The 20193-nt window shown below is 50.7% G+C and overlaps 1 protein-coding gene across 6 annotated transcripts in view; it reads left to right on the top strand.

The window, feature by feature from the left end:
- LOC132400935 (calpain-1 catalytic subunit-like) overlaps positions 1-19862 on the top strand; it is a 56323-nt gene extending 36461 nt beyond the window's left edge. For 5 of the 6 annotated variants that reach the window (XM_059982515.1, XM_059982517.1, XM_059982518.1 and 2 more), the window contains 18 exons: positions 688-821; positions 2525-2693; positions 3258-3341; positions 4065-4150; positions 5551-5622; positions 6410-6570; positions 7222-7391; positions 7798-7809; positions 8214-8425; positions 8956-8995; positions 9399-9464; positions 10080-10137; positions 10322-10386; positions 10645-10713; positions 11303-11381; positions 11466-11579; positions 18548-18600; positions 18882-19862. In XM_059982515.1, coding sequence (XP_059838498.1) covers positions 688-821; positions 2525-2693; positions 3258-3341; positions 4065-4150; positions 5551-5622; positions 6410-6570; positions 7222-7391; positions 7798-7809; positions 8214-8425; positions 8956-8995; positions 9399-9464; positions 10080-10137; positions 10322-10386; positions 10645-10713; positions 11303-11381; positions 11466-11579; positions 18548-18600; positions 18882-18908 — 1671 coding nt within the window. In that variant the 3' untranslated portion in view covers positions 18909-19862. The remainder of the gene's footprint in view (positions 1-687; positions 822-2524; positions 2694-3257; positions 3342-4064; positions 4151-5550; positions 5623-6409; positions 6571-7221; positions 7392-7797; positions 7810-8213; positions 8426-8955; positions 8996-9398; positions 9465-10079; positions 10138-10321; positions 10387-10644; positions 10714-11302; positions 11382-11465; positions 11580-18547; positions 18601-18881) is intronic. The other variant, XM_059982514.1, reaches the window with a different exon arrangement.
- The last annotated feature ends 331 nt before the right edge of the window (positions 19863-20193 follow it).

The following is a 20193-nucleotide window of genomic DNA, read 5'->3' on the forward strand; positions in this document are numbered from 1 at the left end:
CTCTCCCTTGGCTAAGGATGATGTAAGTATCTCAGCCAAGGAACCTGCCTTTCCTCCAACAGTGTTCTTAGAAACTGCTCTGGCTCTGAGATTTGTCTAGCTTCGTAACATCCAGCATGGCCTCTGTTATAATGCAGATTATCCCCAAGACCTCCACATTTACTTTTCCTAGTTCTGAAGTATCCATGTCTTTATTCATGGTAAAAACAGAGGAGAAATATTCATTGTGTCCTATTCTTTAGTGATTCTTTTTCCCTTAATACTGTATACTTATAAAATCTCTTTGGATGTTCCTCTATCTTCTGTGCCAAAGTTATCTCATGCCCCCTTTTAGCCTTTCTGATTTTCATCTTCACTTCTACATTCTTTAAACCCCTCCTGGAATTCACTTGATACCTGTACCTGACCCATACCTTTTTTTTCTGGCCTGTGCCCTTCACTCTAACATGGACATCTAGACATAAAGCTCTCACTACCTCACCTTTCAACGTCTTCAGCAAATACATCATTCCAATGAACCTTTGCAAACTCCTGTCTCGTACCAGCAAACCTTGCCTTGGAGGGTGGAATGAACAACAGTCAAGGGGAGGTGCAGAGTGGGGCAAGGGGATGGAGGGGTGAGTAGGGAGAGGGAAGAGGATGCTGAGCAGCGGGGAGCAGTACTGACGACCCCGGCCCTGTGCTCAGTTCTGGCAGTTCGGAGAGTGGGTGGACGTGGTGATCGATGACCGACTACCAACAAGGGATGGAGAGCTGCTCTTCGTGCACTCAGCCGAGCAGAATGAATTCTGGAGTGCCCTGCTGGAGAAAGCCTATGCCAAGTGAGTGCTGATTCCTGAACACCAACCACTGACATTACCCCCCACCCCCCCACCTTATCCGGCAGAAGTCAGGGAGAGGTTGGGGTTATGATCAACGTGAGGGAGGGAGGGAAGAAGTGGCAGATGGAATACAGGATGGGGAAATATGGGGTTATGCACTTTGTTAGAGAGAACAGACTATTTCTAACTGGAGATAGAATTGAGAAATGGGGGTTGAAAGGCACTTGGGCGTCCTAGTGCAGGATTCATTTCGGGTTGATTTGCAGGTTAAATCAGAAATAAAGAAGACAAATGTTAGGATTCATTTTGAGAGACCTAGAAATAAAACAATGATGTAATGCTGAGACTTTATAAGGTATCAGTCAGGCTGTGTTTGGAATTTTGTCTATCCATGGCCTCCTCTACTGTCAAGATGATGCCACACTCAGGTTGGAGGAGCAACACCTTATATACTGGCTGGGTAGCCTCCAACCTGATGGCATGAACATTGACTTCTCTAACTTCTGTTAATGCCCGTCCTCCCCTTCTTACTCCATCCCTGATATATTTAGTGTTTCCCCCCTCCTTTTTTTTCTCTCTTTCTGCTTGTTCTCCATCTCCTTCTGGTGCTCCCCTCCCACTTTCTTTCACCCTAGGCGTCCCATCCCATGATCCTTTCCCTTCTCCAGCTCTGTATCCCTTTTGCTAATCACCTTTCCGGCTCTCAGCCTCACCCCACCCGCTCCGGTCTTCTATCATTTCGCATTTTCCCCTCCCCCTCCTACTTTCAAATCTCTTACTATCTTTCCTTTCAGTTAGTCCTGACAAAGGGTCTCGGCCCGAAACGTCGACAGTGCTTCTCCTTATAGATGCTGCTTGGCCTGCTGCGTTCCACCAGCATTTTGTGTGTGTTGTTGGAATTTTATGACCATTTTGGGCCTCATATCTAAGGAACAATGTGTTGGTCCTGGAGAGGATAAAGAAGAGGTTCACAATAACGATCACAGAAATGAAAGGCTTAATGTTTGAGAAGAGTTTGATGTCTCTAGGCTTGTACCCATCTCATTTATCCACATTAAGACTATAGCCTTCTATGCCTCGCATATTCAAGTGCCTGTCTAAAGACCTCAAGCATAGCAATTGTATCTGATTCCAACCCACTTCTTCTGACAGTCTGTTCTGTATATTAGACACTGTGTTTAAAAACAACTTAATCACTGCTCCCTTTTAAAGCTCCTTCCTCTCACCTTAAGCCTATGCCTGCTTTGAACACCCTTCGATGGCGAAATATTTCCTGTGTTGTGTACTGGCGAATTTCCTGAAGACCGGAAGCTGGCTACTGTTCTGTCCTTTGAGTAGGGTAGCAAAGGCAAGCCAAGAAAATACAGTCTGATATCAGTAGCAAGAAAATTACTGGAGGGAATCCAAGGAACAAAATGTCCCAGCGTCTGGACAGACAGAACCTGGTTCAGAGGATCAGAAAATGGCTATGTGAAAAGTTATGCTTGATGAATCTTTCAGAGGTTTTGCAGAAGTTTCCAAAACGATAGATGCAGGTAGGGTAATGATGTCATCTATATGGACTTTAACAAGACCTTTGACAACTGGTTATGGTTGCCCCAGTAATACTGCCCACTCTTCCTTGGTAAAGGTCTCACACACCCACTTCCTGCTTCCCAGTTACAATATACAGTTGCCTCAGTAACTCCACCCTCTCTCCACAGGTTGAATGGATCATACGAGGCCCTGTCTGGGGGCAGCACCACCGAGGGGTTTGAGGATTTCACAGGGGGCGTGGCGGAGATGTATGAGTTGCGCAAAGCCCCGCGCAACCTCTACACCATCATCAGGAAGGCCTTGGAGAGGGGCTCGCTGCTCGGCTGCTCCATTGATGTAAGGAGACTGGAGGGTCTGCCACACATACCCCCCACCGTGAAGGCCCCAGGTCTGGGGTCTCTTGTCACCAAGTTTGAGGTCCAGGATCTGGACCACTAAAGTCTTACCACTCCAGACACCACTACCTAGCTGAGATTTACCATAAAACGCCACTTTCTCCAACAGCTGCAACAGATCTTTTGCACCGTCCATCCATTATGGTGCCATTACGGTACATAATCCTCAATACATATCCTATAGTCCTTGCTACACCCATTACAGTCCCTGCTACAGATCCCATTACAGAACCTGCTACAGTTTCTATTGCAGGACCAGCTACAGTTTTCATTACAGAACTCATTACAGACTACCAGTTTCCATTATAGACTTCTCTATACTCCTTATTACAATCCCTGCTTCATTTTCACTACAGATCCTGCTAGACCTTCAATTAGAGATCCCATTACAAACCCAACTACAGTGTCCATTACAGATCCCAATGCATCTCCTGTTACAGACCCTATTACAGTCCATTGTGCAGGATTTACATTGAGCTTCTAATCTGTCTCCTTCTGTTCTCAGATTACCAGTGCCTTTGACATGGAGGCTGTGACTTTTAAGAAGTTGGTCAAAGGCCATGCCTACTCAGTGACAGGGGTCAAAGAGGTGAGTACAAGGAGGGGAAGGTGTCGCACTTGAGATTCGGTCCCCATCCACTCTCCCCCAAAATACTTCTGACACACACAACACTGGAATCTACAGTAGACAAGGACACTGGAGACTGCAACTGCTGGAATGTGGTCTAACACACAGTCTGCTCAATGGCTTGAGCAGCATCTACTGGGGGGGAAGGAATTTTGGGTTTGATGCAACCTGATGCAGCGTCTTGGCCCAAAACATTGAACATCCTTCTCCCCCACAGATGCTGCTCACTCCACTGAGTTCTTCCAGCTGTTAGATTTGTGTGTAGGGAACCAGCCATTGGACGGATCAAATAAAAGTGAACAAATCTCCCCTGGCAATCTCTCCACCTTACCACACTGACCAGTGGACCTCCCCACTCTGAACAATGACCTATCCTATTGCTTTCTCCCTCTCTTTGACCAGTGACTCATCCACCTGTCCCTCTATCTAACCTAGCAGTTCCCAACTTTTTTCAATGCCGTGGACCAATACAATACAACCAAGGGTTCTGTGGACTCCGGATTGGGAACCCCTGCTCTAATCAATGACAGTCTCTCTCTCGCTCATGTCCCTCCTGCTCTTCCGCTGCCTAGTGAGTGCCCAGACACTGCCGGCTCAGTCCTTGGCCTTTCCTACCCCGGGTCTGGTCTCAGCTGTGTAAGAGGAGTCTGTGACTCTGATCCTATGTGATCATCAACCCCACAGGTCAGCTATCGGGGACGAAATGAGAGGCTGATCCGGATCAGGAATCCCTGGGGTCAGGTGGAGTGGACTGGAGCGTGGAGTGACAGGTGAGGTCGAAGTGGGAGGAGGGTGGTCTGGGGTCAGGGGTCTTGGTGTGCATAGGGGCCAAAGTCAAGTTTTATTGTCATGCACAAGTACATGCATGCGCAGGTGCAATAAAAACCAACGTCACAGACTCATAGTATTAGCAGCTTTCACAAGAAAAACAAATTAAACAATTTTTTTTACAGAAAAGAACAACATTAGAACAAACAAAACTGGTTATAAAAAATACATCAAGTCCATCCTAGTGCAAAATATTACTAAACTGTGGCAACTAGGGTCAGGAAACAAATGATTGAAGGAAAGTAACTGTTCTTTAACCTGGTGGTGTGAGATTTGTGACTTCTGTACCTCATGCTTGATGGTAGCTGTGAAAAAATGGTATGATGGAGGCAGTGTCTTCTGTAGGTACTGCCATTGGTGCGAGGGGGATGTGTCCGTGATGAATTGGGCTGAATCAGGGGCACAAAGGAAGTGGGGGTGGAGCACAGAAGGACTGGAGATCAGGGCTAAGGGGATTGGATTGGATCAGAGTGTAGCTGAATTGATTTGTGGAATGGATTAAATGTATCAGGTCAAGAAAGTGCAAAGTAAGTTTATTATCAAAGTACATATACAGTATGTCACCATATACAATCGTGAGATTGATTTAAATGGGACATTCACAGTAAGTAGAAATAAACGCACACAGTGAAAAACTGCACACAGCAAAGACAGACGAACAACCAATGTGCAAAAGACAAGAAGCTGCAAATACAAAGAGAATTTAAAAATAAATAAATAAGCAATAGATATTGAAAACGTAAGTTGAAAGATTCTTGAAAGTTTGAGGGATGAGGAGCCTGATGGTTGAGGGGTAATAACTGTTCCTGAACCTGGTGGTGTGGGTTCTGAAGCTCCTGTACCTTCTTCCTGATGGCAGCAGCAGGAAGAGAGCATGGCCTGGGTGGTGGGGGCCCCTGATGGATGCTGCTTTCCTGTAGATGTGCTCAGTGGTGGAGAGGGATTTGCCCTTGATGGGCTGGGCCGTATCCACTTCTTTTTGTAGGTTTTTCCTTTCAAGGGCATTGGTGTTTGCACACCAGGCAGTGATGTAACCAGTCAGAATACCCTTCACAGTGCATCTGTAGAAGTTTGTCAAAGTTTTAGATGACATACTGAATCCTTGGTATGATGTTCAGAGTGGGCAGCGAGGATCTTACAGACTGGAACAGATCAGTAGCTAGTGTGGATCATACAGATCAGATTGGGTGGGTTAGAAAGCATGGATGGGTTTGGGCAGTTCAGGTCACATAGATCAGCTAAGGTGGAGCAGGACACGGGACAGAGTGGTGTAGATCATGGGGATCAGATAAGGGCTGAGACTGCTGTTTCCTGTTGACTCTCCCAAATCTGTTGTCCACAGTTCCTCGGAATGGGATTCCATCGACCCCGAGGAGCGGGACGGGATGGTGCAAATGGAGGATGGGGAGTTCTGGTGAGTGCAGTGCAGACTGGCATGGGGGGGCGGTGGGGTTGAGGGAGAGATGCATGAGAGGAGGGTAGGGCATTCAAGGCTTCCTCCTGTGGGGTTGGGAAGACTGGGTGGTGGTCAGAAGGGACTGTCTCACACTTAGCTTCAGTCAGTGTTTGACACTGGGAGTTTGTAATGGGATGGTATAAAGGGAGTTCCACTCTGTCTGATCCTGGGAGTGTGTGATGGAATAGTGTAGAGTAGGGATTCCCAATCTTTCTTATGCCGCGGACCAATACCATTAAGCATAGTGTCCGTGGGCCCCAGGTTGGGAACCCCTGGTGTAGGGGAGCTTCATCCTGTGTCTGACCCTGCAAGTATGTGACAGGACCATGAGGAGAGAGGTTCCCCCTGGTCTGACCCCGAGAGTGTGTGACGGGATGGTATAGAGGGAGCTTCATCCTGTGTCTGACCCTGCAAGTATGTGACAGGACCATGAGGAGAGAGGTTCACCCTGGTCTGACCCCAAGAGTGTGTGACGGGACAGTGTAGAGGGAGCTTCACCCTGGTCTGACCCTGCAAGTGTGTGACGGGATGGTATAGAGGGGGCTTCACCCTGTGTCTGACCCTGCAAGTGTGTGACGGGACAGTGTAGAGGGGGCTTCACCCTGTGTCTGACCCTGCAGGTGTGTGATGGGATAGTGTAAGGGTAGCTTCACCCTGGGTATGAGATGAGATGGTGCAGGGTTCCCTCTGCCCGGGTTTGGGAGCCAGTGGTCAGAGTGTGACGTGGTGTTGCTGCCTGCCTCAGGATGTCATTCTCGGAGTTCCTGCGCCAGTTCTCCCGCCTGGAGATATGTAACTTGAGCCCAGATGCCCTGCAGGATGACCAGCAGAAGAAATGGGAGACAACCACGTTCAGCGGCTCATGGCGGCGAGGAAGCACAGCAGGGGGCTGTCGTAACCATCCAGGTGAGTGGGTCCCGGCCCCCCACCTCTACTCTTACTGGGGATACTCTGCAATGCACTGAGCAAATAGCAGAACATCCCATCACCCAGGTCGCTGTATAAATTGACCCATACTCTGGCTCCCTGGCGGAGTTGTTTGGGGGGTGTGGTGTGCTTCTGGGTCCTGTCCCTCAGTGCATAAACACAGACTCCCTCCTCACCACACCCCGCCACTTTTTCCTTCCATGCTCTGTTCCCCTTCATTGTCTACCCATCACCCTCTGACTGTCTAATCCTCTGCTGCACCTCACTGTCTATATTTCTAACCCCTTCACTTTCCCTGTCTCTTCATGCCCACTGCCCCCTTGCCTCCCCGGACTGCCTGCATGCCCCTCACCTCTCCCACCATTCACCCTACTTCCCAGCTCTCATCCATCGGAAGCCCCATCTCTTGTTTACCCCACTCAGCCCCACTCCCCTCCCCTTTCCCCATTCATTTCACCCTATCCTTTGCTCACCAACTCCCCCTCTCCTCCATGTTTGCATCTCCCCCTATCCCTCTCCCTCCTCCCCAGCCCATCTCACTTTTCCCTCCCCCTTATCCATCTCCCCCTCTCCTTCCCCGCCGTGGTATCTTTGCCTTCCCCCTCACCCTCTCCCTTTCTTTCACTGCAGCCACGTTCTGGATCAACCCCCAGTTTAAAATCACCCTGAGGGAGGAGGATGATGATCCTGATGATGACGAAGTCGCCTGCACCTTCCTCTGCGCCCTAATGCAGAAGGACCGTCGCCGTTTCCGCCGCCAAGGACAGGACATGCACACCATTGGCTACGCCGTGTATGAGGTAGGAATTTTGACCACTGACCCTTGCACCCCGAACTGTCCACTGAGCCTGGTACAGTGCATTCGCCTCCGGCCTACTCTGAACCCGACCTCTCCCTGACCCAGAGATGCCAATACGGACCCCAGGCTTGACCCCACACTGACTGTAACCCCGTACTGAACCCTATACTACACACTGACCGTTGCATCTCACATTGACTCTGACCACCAGATTCGTGGTGATCTCTAACCCTTAACCCCTGACCCAAAGCCCTGGCCAGACCCTCTCTGCACGTCACCAGCCATGCCATGAGCAGGGTTTGGATCCTGACCATTCCAGCCCTTGTGACTGAACAATGGTGGCAGTGTGCAACCTCTCACTGATCTGTATGTCTCCCCTCTGACCCTTTGTCTCTCTCTCTTTACAGGTCCCCGAGGAGGTTAGTGAAGTCGGTTACTCTCCAGACTAGGGGCATACATCATTTTTTGGTGGGATTCTGTAACTGTTCCTCTCCCCCCGGTCCCTCTGTCTCTTTTTCTCTCTATAACACCCCCCCCAAACCCACTAACTGCAGAGGGAGGTGAGGAGAGTGTGTGGGGATCTGTGTGAACCACGGTGTGCGCGCTGTGCATAGGATTCATATTGTGTGTTTGTGTATGCGTGCGCGGTTTGTGGTTATACACCGTGTCCTGTGTGTGGAGTTTGCCATGGACGTGACCCATGATGTATATGTGCGTGGTGCATACGTGCCCATGCACATATACATCATGGGTCACATACATGGCAAACTCCACACACAGGACACGGTACTCTGTGGGCTCTCACTGTATGTTCTCCCCTCAGTACCGGGGCATGCACCAAGTCCACCTGCGCAAGGACTTCTTCCTAACTCACAGCTCGTGTGCCCGTTCCGAGACCTTCATCAACCTACGGGAGGTAAGCAGTCGGCAGCGCCTGCCACCCGGCGAGTACATCATCGTCCCTTCCACCTTCGAGCCCAGCAAGGAGGCAGACTTCGTGCTCCGCGTCTTCACCGAGAAGCTTGCCGAGTCCGAGTGAGTGGGGCTGGGTTGGGGAGAAGGAGAGGGAGCAGGGAGGCAGAGTGGGGAAGAAGGGGAGGGGAGTTAGAGAGGAAATTGTTGAGGAGGAGGCAGGGGATGGGGGAGGAAGAATGAGTGAGTAGGGGGGATACTTCCCCATCCGACATGATGTTCCATCTGCTAGATCAACATGAGATCCTCTCGTTCATGTACACAAACCTCTTGGCCCACACCTCTGATCACAGCCTCCCCATTCCCCCTGTCTCTCCTTCCTTTCCAATGTCTGGGGAAGACAGAAGTGGGGGAGCCTCCTTAGTGGTCAGGTCATCAGTCCCGTCATTTCCCAGGGGTAACTATTTGAGTCGTCTGTCAGACTGCCAGGGGCATCAGCTGACTTCTAGGATTGTGGAAATGTTGGGTGGGTGCGGGGTTGTTACTGGGAGATTTGGGGGTGTTGTAGGTGGGTTGTGAGAGGGTGGGGATTTGGTGTGGGTATTCAACAATGAACTACTCCTGACTCCTCACCATTTCCATGTTTGTCACAGGGAGCTGGACAACCCGATCACTGCTGACCTGGAAGATGAGGCAAGGACGTATTGCTATTCCACCTGCTCAGCCTCTGACCCCCATCTCCAACCAGTCTACCCAACCTCTGTTCCTGTCCCCGACCCGACTGCCTGACCTCTGACCACATCCCACAACCTGCCTGCCCAACCTCTAGCCTAATTTCAGGTCCCAATAAACCATCCTACCCAATTAGCCCAGCTCTGCCCACCTGACCTCTGACCCAAATCCAGATCCTGTCCAAACTCCGTGATCAACTTGAACCTCTCAAAATGCCTTTGAACTTTTCCCAGCCACAACCTCCAATCCCTGACCCTGAAACTCGGATGACATTCATAACTGTGTACGCCAGTAAACTGATTTCTCACTAATTGTTTGCTCTGAATTCTCAGTAGAGTTGATTTCTTGGCTTCTTGTGTTCCAGGAAGAAATTAGTGAAGATGATGTTGAGGAAAATTTCAAGAACATGTTTGCACAGCTCGCTGGAGAAGTGAGTGATGTGTTCATATGGCCTACTTTAAGTAGACAATGTCCTTGTGAAAGCATCTGGGGTATGACGGAAGCTCTGGGCTCCTTACCCAAGGAAGGACTGCAGTGTAGATTCAACAGATAGTGGCTTTACCACTTGAGGGGAGATTGAAGAGACTGGAGCAACAAACAACTTGCTGAAGGAACTCAGCTGGTCAAATAGCACTGGGACTATGTGCTCTGGAGTATAGAGATGAGAGAACACATCAAAACCTACAAATGAGTCCTAGGTTTGGACTGGAACATTGTCTTGTCAGCTGGAGAATCTAGGACCAAGGCACCATTACAGAATTTGGCCATTCAAATGGAGAGGAGGAGGAATACCTTCATTTAGGGAGCAGGGAGGTCCCTTCACCGAGTTTATTCGATACAGAGATGGAGAGATATCAAACATGAAGGGATGAAGGGAAATGGGAGTAGGATATGTGGTGGTGGGCTTCTGGGTGGATTAGGACAGGGGAGGAGAGTCCCTTCTTGTGCTGGTTCTATTTAACAGGCAACCTTTGTATAAATATCCCCCCATCCACCCAGCTTGAACCCTGACCCTGATTAACCTTGTTTCCCAACACCCCCACAGGACATGGAGATCAGTGTGTTTGAGCTACGCACCATCCTCAACCGGGTCTTGTCGAAACGTGAGTGGGGGCCGTGGTGGTGGGTGGGGTATTATGGGATGGTTGGGAAGTGAGGAGGGAGGGTGGGACTGTCATAGATGCACACTTGATTATTCAGTTGATTATTTCGGGTGGTCATGGTAATAGCCCTCCCCCAAATGACCTGATCCCACCTCCTCACTGACTGTTCTCTTCACACTTACAGACCGAGACCTGAAGACCGATGGTTTCAGCATGGATTCGTGCCGAGGAATGGTCAACCTCCTGGATGTATCCTTCAGCACCATTACCATGGCGGCCATTTGGGCTGGGCTGGGGGTAAAAGGTCACTGACTGACCTCAAACTAGTGTCCCTTTGCACCTTCCCCCTATCCTGTTGACCTCAGGACTCCCTGACCAATACACCCCAATACCCCCCCTCTCCCCCTTAACCAATACCCCTATCTCCGCCAAATACGCCCCAAAACTCGTCTCCCTCACCAACCCACTCCATCACAGACTCTCAACTCTCCTTCACAAACTGCACAGAAAGACGGCAGTGGACGTCTGGGACTGCTGGAATTCCAGCGAATGTGGAACAAAGTACGCAAGTGGCTGGTGAGTAAAGTTGTGTAGTGGGTAAGGATCCCTCCTTCCCTATTCCTTTCCTTGCACTTTCCCTCACCCTCAACCTCTCCTTTCAATTTCCCCCACCCTCAACCTCTCCTTCCAATTTCCCCCACCCTCAACCTCTCCTTCCACTTTACCCCACCTCAACCTCCCCTTCCAATTTTCCCCACCCTCAACCTCCCCTTCCAATTTCCCCCACCCTCAACCTCTCCTTCCAATTTCCCCCACCCTCAACCTCCCCTTCCAATTTTCCCCACCCTCAACCTCCCCTTCCACTTTACCCCACCCTCAACCTCTCCTTGCACTTTACTCCACCCTCAACCTCTCCTTGCACTTTCCCCCACCCTCAACCTCTCCTTCCACTTTCCCTCACCCTCAACCTTCCCTTCCACTTTTCCACCAAACCCTTCCCCTTCTTCTCCTTGTCCACATCCTCCACATCTCAAGCGCGCTCTCATGCTTTGTATCTCTCGATCTCACTCACACTCCCTTCTTCGTCCCGCGCCATCCCTCATAAACTGCACTATCACTCCCGCCATCTTTCTCTCATGCCATCTCAATCTCTCTCTTCCCACAGGGTATTTTTAGAAACTTTGACCTGGATCAGTCAGGCACAATGAGCTCCTATGAAATGCGGCTCGCCCTCGACTCTGCAGGTAATATCCCATATCTCCCCAAACCACATCTCTTCTCCCCCCCCCAACACCCCTAACCAACATTGATCTCTCTCTTTCCTTCAGGATTCCAGATCAACAACCGTATCCACCAGGCCATCGTGTCACGTTACGCTGATGGAGAGGCTGTTGACTTCGACAACTTCATCTCCTGCTTGGTCAGACTGGAAGCCATGATCAGTAAGTGAGCCCCTATCCTTCTGCCCAGACTCCCCTCTTCCCCATCACAGTCAGAATCATACAACAGGCGGTTCAGCCCAACTCCTACATGCCAACTAATGTTCCCAATAAGCAAGTCACCCATTTTCCTGCATTTGGCCCATATCCCTCTAAACCTTATGTATCCATGTACCTGTCTCAATCTCAACCACTTCCCCTGGTGGGTCATCCCATATTTCTGATCACTCTCTGAGTGAAAACTTTGCCTCTCAGTTTCCTACTAGCTTTTTCCCTTCTCATCTTAAACATATGCCCTCCAGTTCTTGATTCCCCAACTGGGAAAAAGTCCACATATTCACCCTATCAATAGAGTCCATGATTTTATTCACCTCTTCATTCTCCTACACTCCAAGTAATAGAATACTGGATTACCCAACCTCTCCCAATAACTCAGCCCCTTTGCTCTCTCTTCATTCTTTCCAGGTTAATGACATCTTTCCTATGAGGGGGTGACCAGAATTGAAAACAAACTCCAAATGCAGTCTCACCAACATATTGTACAACTGCAACGTAACATCCCAACTTCTATATTCGATGCCTAGACGGATGAAGAGTACCTTCAATACTCTTTAGTTGTGACACCAGTTTCATGTACTTGTACTCCAAGGTTCCTCCATTACACACAGTCCCCTGATCACTGTGAAAGTCCTACCTGGATTTGACTTACCAAAATGCCGCACCTTACACATCTAAATTGAATACTATTTGCCATTCTTTAGCCCACCTACCCAGCCCCTGTAATGTTAGATTACCTTCTTCATCTCTATAATGCCGCCTATTTTAGTGTCAACTGTAAACTTACTAACCGTTCCATTCATTCTCATCCAAACTATTTATGAAAAATAACAAACAGCTAAATACTGACAATGAAGGTACAGCAATAGCCATGGGCCTTCAGTCTGAAAAACTACCTTCCACTATCACTCTCTGCTTTCTACTATCAATTGGGTATCCATGTCGCTATCTCTTCCTGGATCCCATGTGATCTGACCTTGCAGATTAGCCTTCCATGGAGGACCTTCTTAAAGGCCTTGCCGAAGTCCAGACAGACAATGCCTACTTTCCTCCCCTCATCAGCTCTCTTCATTACCTCTTCAAAAGAGATTTGTGAGACTGTAGCGGTGTGCTACACGCAGCGCTGAAATAGCAACACGGAGTCGGTGAGCTGCAGTTGCAAAAAGTGATTTATTCAAACCGCGGCCTCGCTTTAAAGCCTTCCTGTTCCCACCCTCCCCGGGTGGGAATGCTGTAGGGGGCACGTATTCACAGTACTGTCCCGCGCGCGGGCTTTTCCCCTTGCTGGTGAAGCAGGCTTGCCACCCTCTTTGGGACCGGCCTCAATGCCGGCGCGCGCCGCTTTGTGAGCTGGTTCAAGTGCGCTGGGAAGTGGGTCGCCACATAACCGCCCCCTCCCCCAGAACCAGCGATACGCCCCCCAAAGTCCACAGTCTGGGTCGGACTCTGTTTGGGTGGTCTGTCTCTGCGCCGCGGTGCCGGAATCTTGACCGGCTGCGCCAAGTCCACATGGGCCGGTTTGAGTCGGTCCACTGTGAAAACCTCCTCTTTCCCCCCAATGTCCAGCACGAATGTGGACCCATTGTTTCTGATCACCGTAAACGGCCCCTCGTAGGGGCTGCTGTAGTGGTGCCTGATGTCCGCCCTGTCGTACAAAAACAAACTTACAGTTTTGCAGGTCTTTGGGTACATAGGTCGGGTTCTGCCCATGCTGCGAAGTGGGTATGGGGGCCAGGTTACCAAGCCCCTCGCATAGTCTGCTCAAGACTGCTGCGGGTTCTTCCTCTTGCCCCCTTGGGGCTGGTATGAATTCTCCTGGGACAACCGGGGGTGTGCCATACACCAACTCGGCCGATGAGGCATGCAGATCCTCTTTGGGCGCTGTGCGGATTCCGAGCAGGACCCAGGGAAGCTCGTCCACCCAGTTAGGCCCCCTGAGGCGGGCCATGAGGGCTGACTTCAGGTGACGGTGGAAACGCTCCACCAGTCCTTTCGACTGTGGGTGGTAAGCAGTTGTGTGGTGCAGCTGAGTCCCCAAAAGGCTGACCTTAGCTGACCACAGGCTGGAGGTGAACTGGGCGCCTCTGTCGGAGGTAATGTGGGCCGGTACACCAAAGCGAGATACCCAGGTTGCAAAGTGTTCGGGTGCAGGATTCGGAGGTGGTGTCGGTGAGCGAGACTGCCTCTGGCCATCTTGTGAACCGGTCTACGATAGTCAGGAGGTGCCGCGCTCCTCGTGACACTGGCAGGGGCCCCACGATATCCACATGAATGTGGTCGACACGCCGGTGGGTGGGGTGGAACTGCTGCGGCAGGGCTTTGGTGTGCCGCTGCACCTTGGCTGTCTGGCAGTGCATGCACGTTTTGGCCCATTCACTGACCTGCTTGCGGAGTCTATGCCAAATGAACCTGTTGGCTACCATCCGGACGGTTGTCCTGATGGAAGGGTGCGCTAAGTTATGAATGGAGTCGAAAACGCGCCGCTGCCAGGCTGCCGGGACAACGGGGCGGGTTGGCCGGTGGTTACGTCACAGAGCAGGGTCCTCTCATCTGGGCCTAGGGGGAGGTCCTGGAGCTGCAAACCAGAGACTGCAGTCCTGTAACTAGGGATCTCCTCATCTGCCTGCTGCGCCTCTGCCAGTGCTTCATAGTCTACCCCCGGGACAGGTCTTGGATGTTAGGGCGGGAGAGTGCGTCCACCACGACATTGTCCTTTCCCGAGACATGCCAGACATCCATTGTGTATTCGGAGATGTAGGACAGATGTCGCTGCTGGCGGGACGACCAGGGGTCGGATGCTTTCGTGAACACAAAGGTAAGTGGTTTGTGGTCCGTGAACACGGTGAAAGGCCTACCTTCTAAGAAGTACCTGAAATGCCGGATTGCCAGGTATAGCGCCGGTTGAAAGCATTGTATTTGAGCTCGTGTGGTCATAGGTGTATGCTGGAAAAATGCCAGGGGTTGCCAGCGACCCATGATGAGTTGTTCCAGAACTCCACCGACTGCCATGTTAGATGCGTCCACTGTGAGGGCGGTAGGGACGTCCGTTCTGGGGTGCACTAGCATCGCGGCGTTTGCCAAGGCTTCTTTCATTTTAACGAAAGCGGCGGTGGACTCCTCATCCCAGGTAATGTCCTTGCCCTTACCCGACAGCAGGGCAAACAGGGGGCGTATGATTCGGGCTGCTGAGGGGAGGAAGCGGTGGTAGAAATTCACCATTCTCACGAATTCCTGAAGGCCTTTGATTGTGTTGGGTCAGGGGAAATGGCGGACTGCGTCTACCTTAGCGGGCAGAGGGGTTGCCCCGTCCTTAGTAATCCTGTGGCCCAGGAAGTCGATGGTGTCGAGCCCGAACTGACATTTGGCTGGGTTGATTGTTAGGCCGTATTCACTCAGTCGGGCGTAGAGTTGACGGAGGTGGGACAGATGCTCCTGATGACTGCAGCTTGCTGTGAGGATGTCGTCCAAATAGATGCAAGTGAAGTCCAGGTCGCGTCCCACCACGTCCATTAACCGCTGGAACGTCTGTGCGGCATTCTTTAGGCCGAACGGCATGCAGAGGAACTCGAAAAGGCCGACAGGGGTGATGAGTGCTGTTTTGGGGGCGTCGTCCGGATGCATTGGGATTTGATGGTATCCCTGGACGAGGTCTACCTTGGAGAAGATCTGTGCGCCGTGCAGGTTTGCTGCAAAGTCCTGAATGTGCGGCACAGGGTAGTGGTCTGGCGTGGTAGCCTCGTTCAGCCTGCAGTAGTCACCGCATGGTCTCCAGCCCCCTGTTACTTTGGACACCATGTGCAGGGGGGAGGCCCACGGGCTGTTGGACCGCTGTATGATCCCCAATTCCTCCATCCTCTTGAACTCCTCCTTCGCCAGTCGAAGCTTGTCCGGGGGGAGCCTTCGAGCACGGGTGTGGAGGGGTGGTCCTTGTGTCGGGATATGGTGCTGTATGCCATGTCTGGGCATGGCTGTCGTGAACTGCGGTGCCAGAACCAATGGGAAATCCGCCAGGACTCTGGTGAAGTCATTGTCAGACAGCGTGATGGAGTCTAGGTGTGGGGTTGGCAACTGGGCTTCACCCAGGGAGAACGTTTGAAAAGTCTCGGCGTGGACCAGTCTCTTCCTTGGCAGGTTGATCAGTAGGCTGTGAGCTCGCAAAAAATCCGCGCCCAGGAGCGGTTGGGCTATGGTGGCCAGTGTGAAGTCCCACATGAACTGGCTGGAGCCGAACTGTAGCCGCGCCGTACGGGTGCCGTAGGTCCTTACTGTGCTGCCGTTCGCAGCCCTCAGGGTGGGACCCGGTGCTCTGTTGCAGGTGTTGTAACTCGTCAGAGGTAAGACGCTGATCTCGGCTCCGGTGTCGACCAAAAAGCGGCGTCCCGACCTACACATACAGGAGGCTATCCTGATGGCCAGCCGCCGTAGCCAACAGCGGCGGCTGGCCCTGGCGATTCCCAGGAACTTGCAGGGCGGGCTTCTGTGCCCCACCACTGGTGGTAGAGGCACCATTGTTCGTTTGCCTCCTCACCCCTGCCTCTAGGGTTAGTGGGCTCTGCGGCCGGGCCTGGTCTGGTTTGCTGCTGGGAGCGTGGCCTGGTGATCTGTGCGACGGATGTCCCACTCTCCTTCTTGGCTTTCCACAGCAGTGCTGAAATAACAACACGGAGTCAGTGAGCTGCAGTTGCAAAAAGTGATTTATTCAAACTTCGCGGCCTCGCTTTAAAGCCTTCCTGGTCCCGCCCTCCCCGGGCGGGAATGCATATTCACAGTCCCGTTCTGCGCGCGGGCTTTTCCCCTTGCTGATGAAGCAGGCTTGGCGCCCTCTTTGGGACCGGCCTCAATGCCAGCGCGCGCTACTTTGTGAGCCGGTTCGAGTGCACTGGGAAGTGGGTCGCCACATGACATGATTTTTCATGCACAAATCCATGCTGACTACTGCTAATTAGACATTGTTCAACCAAATGTTTTATAGATCCTGTTCCTCAGTAAAATTATTGAACATCTTTTCTTTGTACTTCTGTCAGTTAAATAAAGGTTCATGTGAATTAACATATCACAGATTTTTGTTTTTATTGGATTTTGGAAAATATCCCAACTTTTCTGGAAATGGGAGTTGTATATAATGTCCCTCAGACATACACAGTACTTTACACATGACAAGTAAAGCTAATTTTTAATCTTTTAAAGTCCTTTATCTTTACCTAACTTGCAAAGGATACTTCACGTTCTCTTTTAAGTCTCAAGATTCCTTCTCAAGTGTACTCCTACATTCCTCAGGGGATTTGTTTGATCTCAGCTATCTGGACCCATACCTCCTTTCTCCTCCTACTTGCCAGGCACCTTTTATCAGCAAATGGTCACTTCTTATTAACCGTTACAAAGTCAAAGTCGAGTATGTCATCCGGACATGGGCATGTTTGCACTAGTAGTGAAAAGCTTGTATGCAGCAGCTTCAGGTAAGCAGCGTTCACAAAAAAATAAACAAATTATACACCTTTCCCCCCCAAATTATAACAAAAAACCATCAATTTTAGTGAAGTGATCAAAGTGGTCATAGTGTTGCTAAAATGTAGTGATTAGGTTTCTGCCCATTGGTTCAAGAACTAAATGATTGAAGAGAGATAGCTGTTCTTGAAACTGGTGGTTTCTAATAGTACCTGTGAGAGATTGGGATGGCCCAGCAGTGGGGATTTTTGATGGACTTCTTGAGGGAGAGCTTCTTGTATATACTACCTGTGGTGGGAAGGGATGAGCCTGTGATGTATTTAGCAGCGTCCACTATTCCCTGTAGCTTATGTTCCCGTTCAAATTGTCAGACCAGCCCATGATGCAACCAGAATCTGATCTATTATTGATAACATGGAACTCTTTGTTTTGTGGCTGCAGTGCAGTGCAAGACATTAAAAATGATTATAAGTTACAAAAATACATTAGTAGCATAAAATAATGAGATAGTCTTCCTGGGTTCATGAAGACGACCCCCCCCCCCCCCCACCCCCGACATTTGCAATCCATTCCTCAGACTTACTAATAACACCACTGAGCCAGCTGGAATTCTGTGAAGAGTACATCTGTAGTAGTTTAATGGAGTGTTTGGTGACAAACTGTACTTCCATTGCATTCTAAGAGAGTAGAGACCCTATCCTGCTTTCCTATGATTTCATCTACATACTGGGCCCAGGACAGGACAGGTCATATGACATATTAACACCTGGGAATTTAAAGCTGCAAGTTCCTGTCTTATACCACCAAAGTTAACTCAAGCCCAATTTAGGACTTTACAATATGGACCAGTCCTATCTTTTTCCAAAACTAATAAGAGTTATTATCAATGTTTCCAAGGTGCCTTGCTCCACCTGAAGATTCCATAGCCTGGAATTTAAACTTGCCAGTTCCTACAGTTCCTTTGGCTATGGGCTGGCACAGTAGCACAGTGGTTATCACAGCACTTTACAGAACCAGAAAATGGGGTTCAATTCCCACTGCTGTCAGTAAGGAGTTTGTACGTTCTCCCAATGACCATGTTGGGTTTCCTTCCACAGACCAAAGACATAACAGTCGGTCAGTTAATTGGTCATTATAACTTGTTCCGTGATTAGGCTAGGGTTAAATCAGGGTTTGCTGGGTAGCGTGGTTGTGTGTGTATGTGTATATATATGTGTGTGTGTGTGTGTGTGTGTATATATATACATTCCCAGGAGCTGATCAATAATTCACAACTGACTTCGCTGCCCTCTGTTGCTCATTGGCACCTGATACCAATATATACACTGCCTTTGCCCTCTGACTCTCCCTACCCCATGCCCCATTTCCTCACTCCTAGCTTGGCAGTTTGGAATTGGGCAGTGACTGACAATGGATTAGTTTGATAATACTGATGGTATTCTCAGTAATTCTCTCTTTCCCCTCCCCAGGATCGTTCCAAGCCCTGCAGAAAGATGGAATGATGGAGATAAACAAAGCAGATGTGAGTTGCCCACATTCTGGATAAGGGCAGGGGCGGAAGGGGGAAGAGCCAGTGCAGAGTGAGGGGAGCCAGGGTTGGACTTAACACTGCTGGGAATGGCCTGTACCTGAAGAGTCTGGGTCTTGGATGTGCCCTTCCCTCACTGGGGCTGGGCTGGGGATCAGGGTCAATGGGAGGGGTTGAGGGTTGGGGTGGTGAGAGGGTCTTGCCCCGGTCTGACCCATCACACCATATTCCAGTCTCACTAAGCTCCCTCCCTCTCTCTCTCTCTCTGTTGCCAGTGGCTGTTCCTGACCATGTCCGGCTAAGACTGAGCAGAAGATGAAGCAAGAGCCCTGCCTGCCTCTGCCCTGCTCCGAGCCTGCTGCTGACGGACAGTGTCCTCACAACGTACCGCAATGATGCAGATCCCTCTCCCTGCTGTGTACGACCCAGAAGTCTCGACACCCCTCACACCCGTCACCCTCCCCCTCGCATCCTACCCACTCATTCTGACTCGCCGTACCTTCCTCCCAACCCCTCGTCCCCTGATCTTTGCCTGCACTGGAGAAGCCACCAGTGACCAGGCCTGCTCTGTGTTAACCCCAGTGGAGTAGACGTTGGTCTCCTCTTCAAACCCCTCCCCGAGTCGGATGGGAACCGGACTCAGTCCCTGGTATGGCTTGCCTGGATCTGACAGTCCCACAGCACCATTAGTCTCTTGTGCTGCGTCCCTCAGCTCCAGTTCTGGCTTCTGCCCACCCTCTTTCTACCTCATCCCCCCCCTAAACTCTCTATATTTCCCTCCTTACACCCCCCACCATCTTCCTGCCCCACTGCCAACCTGGTCCAGTGTTTGAGCAGTCCCTCCTTCGGTCTCATGCCTGTTTTCTCTGGACTAGTGCTGTCAGTGCCTGTTTCTGAAGTCCACATACAGCAAGTGGTCCATGTAGGGTGTTTACCCAGCCCACCTCTGCCCCAGCTGCTGCCAATACACGGATTATAACCACTACACCTCCAATGGACTGTTACGCTGGGGAGAATCAGCCCCACCCTGGGATCAAATGGTGTGAACTCCCCTCCCCCCACTTCTCCACCCCTCCCCTCCAACACCCCTGCCAGTCCCTGGGCTGGCACAAACTATACTCGAGCTTCCTCCCTTAGTGGGATTACATAGTCTGTGGTGGGATGTCCCGTCTCTCCAGCCAAAACTGGGGGACCAGACGGAGACCAGCACCAACCAACAATCTTAATAAAGCAATAAAGGACCAAGTCCTCGCACAGTCTTGTCTCGTCTCGTCTGGTCTCATCTCGTGTGGAGAAATCTAGGTGAGGGCTTTGGAGTGGTGGGATGGGTCAGCAGTGCCAGATGATGAGGGAGATGGGAAGGGTCATAGAGCTATGGAAATACAATGTGGAACCAGGCCCTTCAGCCCAACTAGTCCATGCCAACCACAGCATCTTCATTGCTAGTCCCAAATGCCTACATTTGGTCCATAACTCTCCAAGCCCTTCCCCTGAATCTACCTATCCAAATGCCTCTTAAATAGTATTCACCTGGACCACAGCCTCTGGCAGCCTGTTCTGGGTACTCACTACCTTCTAGGTAAAGAG

This window comes from Hypanus sabinus, chromosome 10, assembly GCF_030144855.1.
Source record: "Hypanus sabinus isolate sHypSab1 chromosome 10, sHypSab1.hap1, whole genome shotgun sequence".
NCBI classification, from domain to species: Eukaryota; Metazoa; Chordata; class Chondrichthyes; order Myliobatiformes; family Dasyatidae; genus Hypanus; species Hypanus sabinus.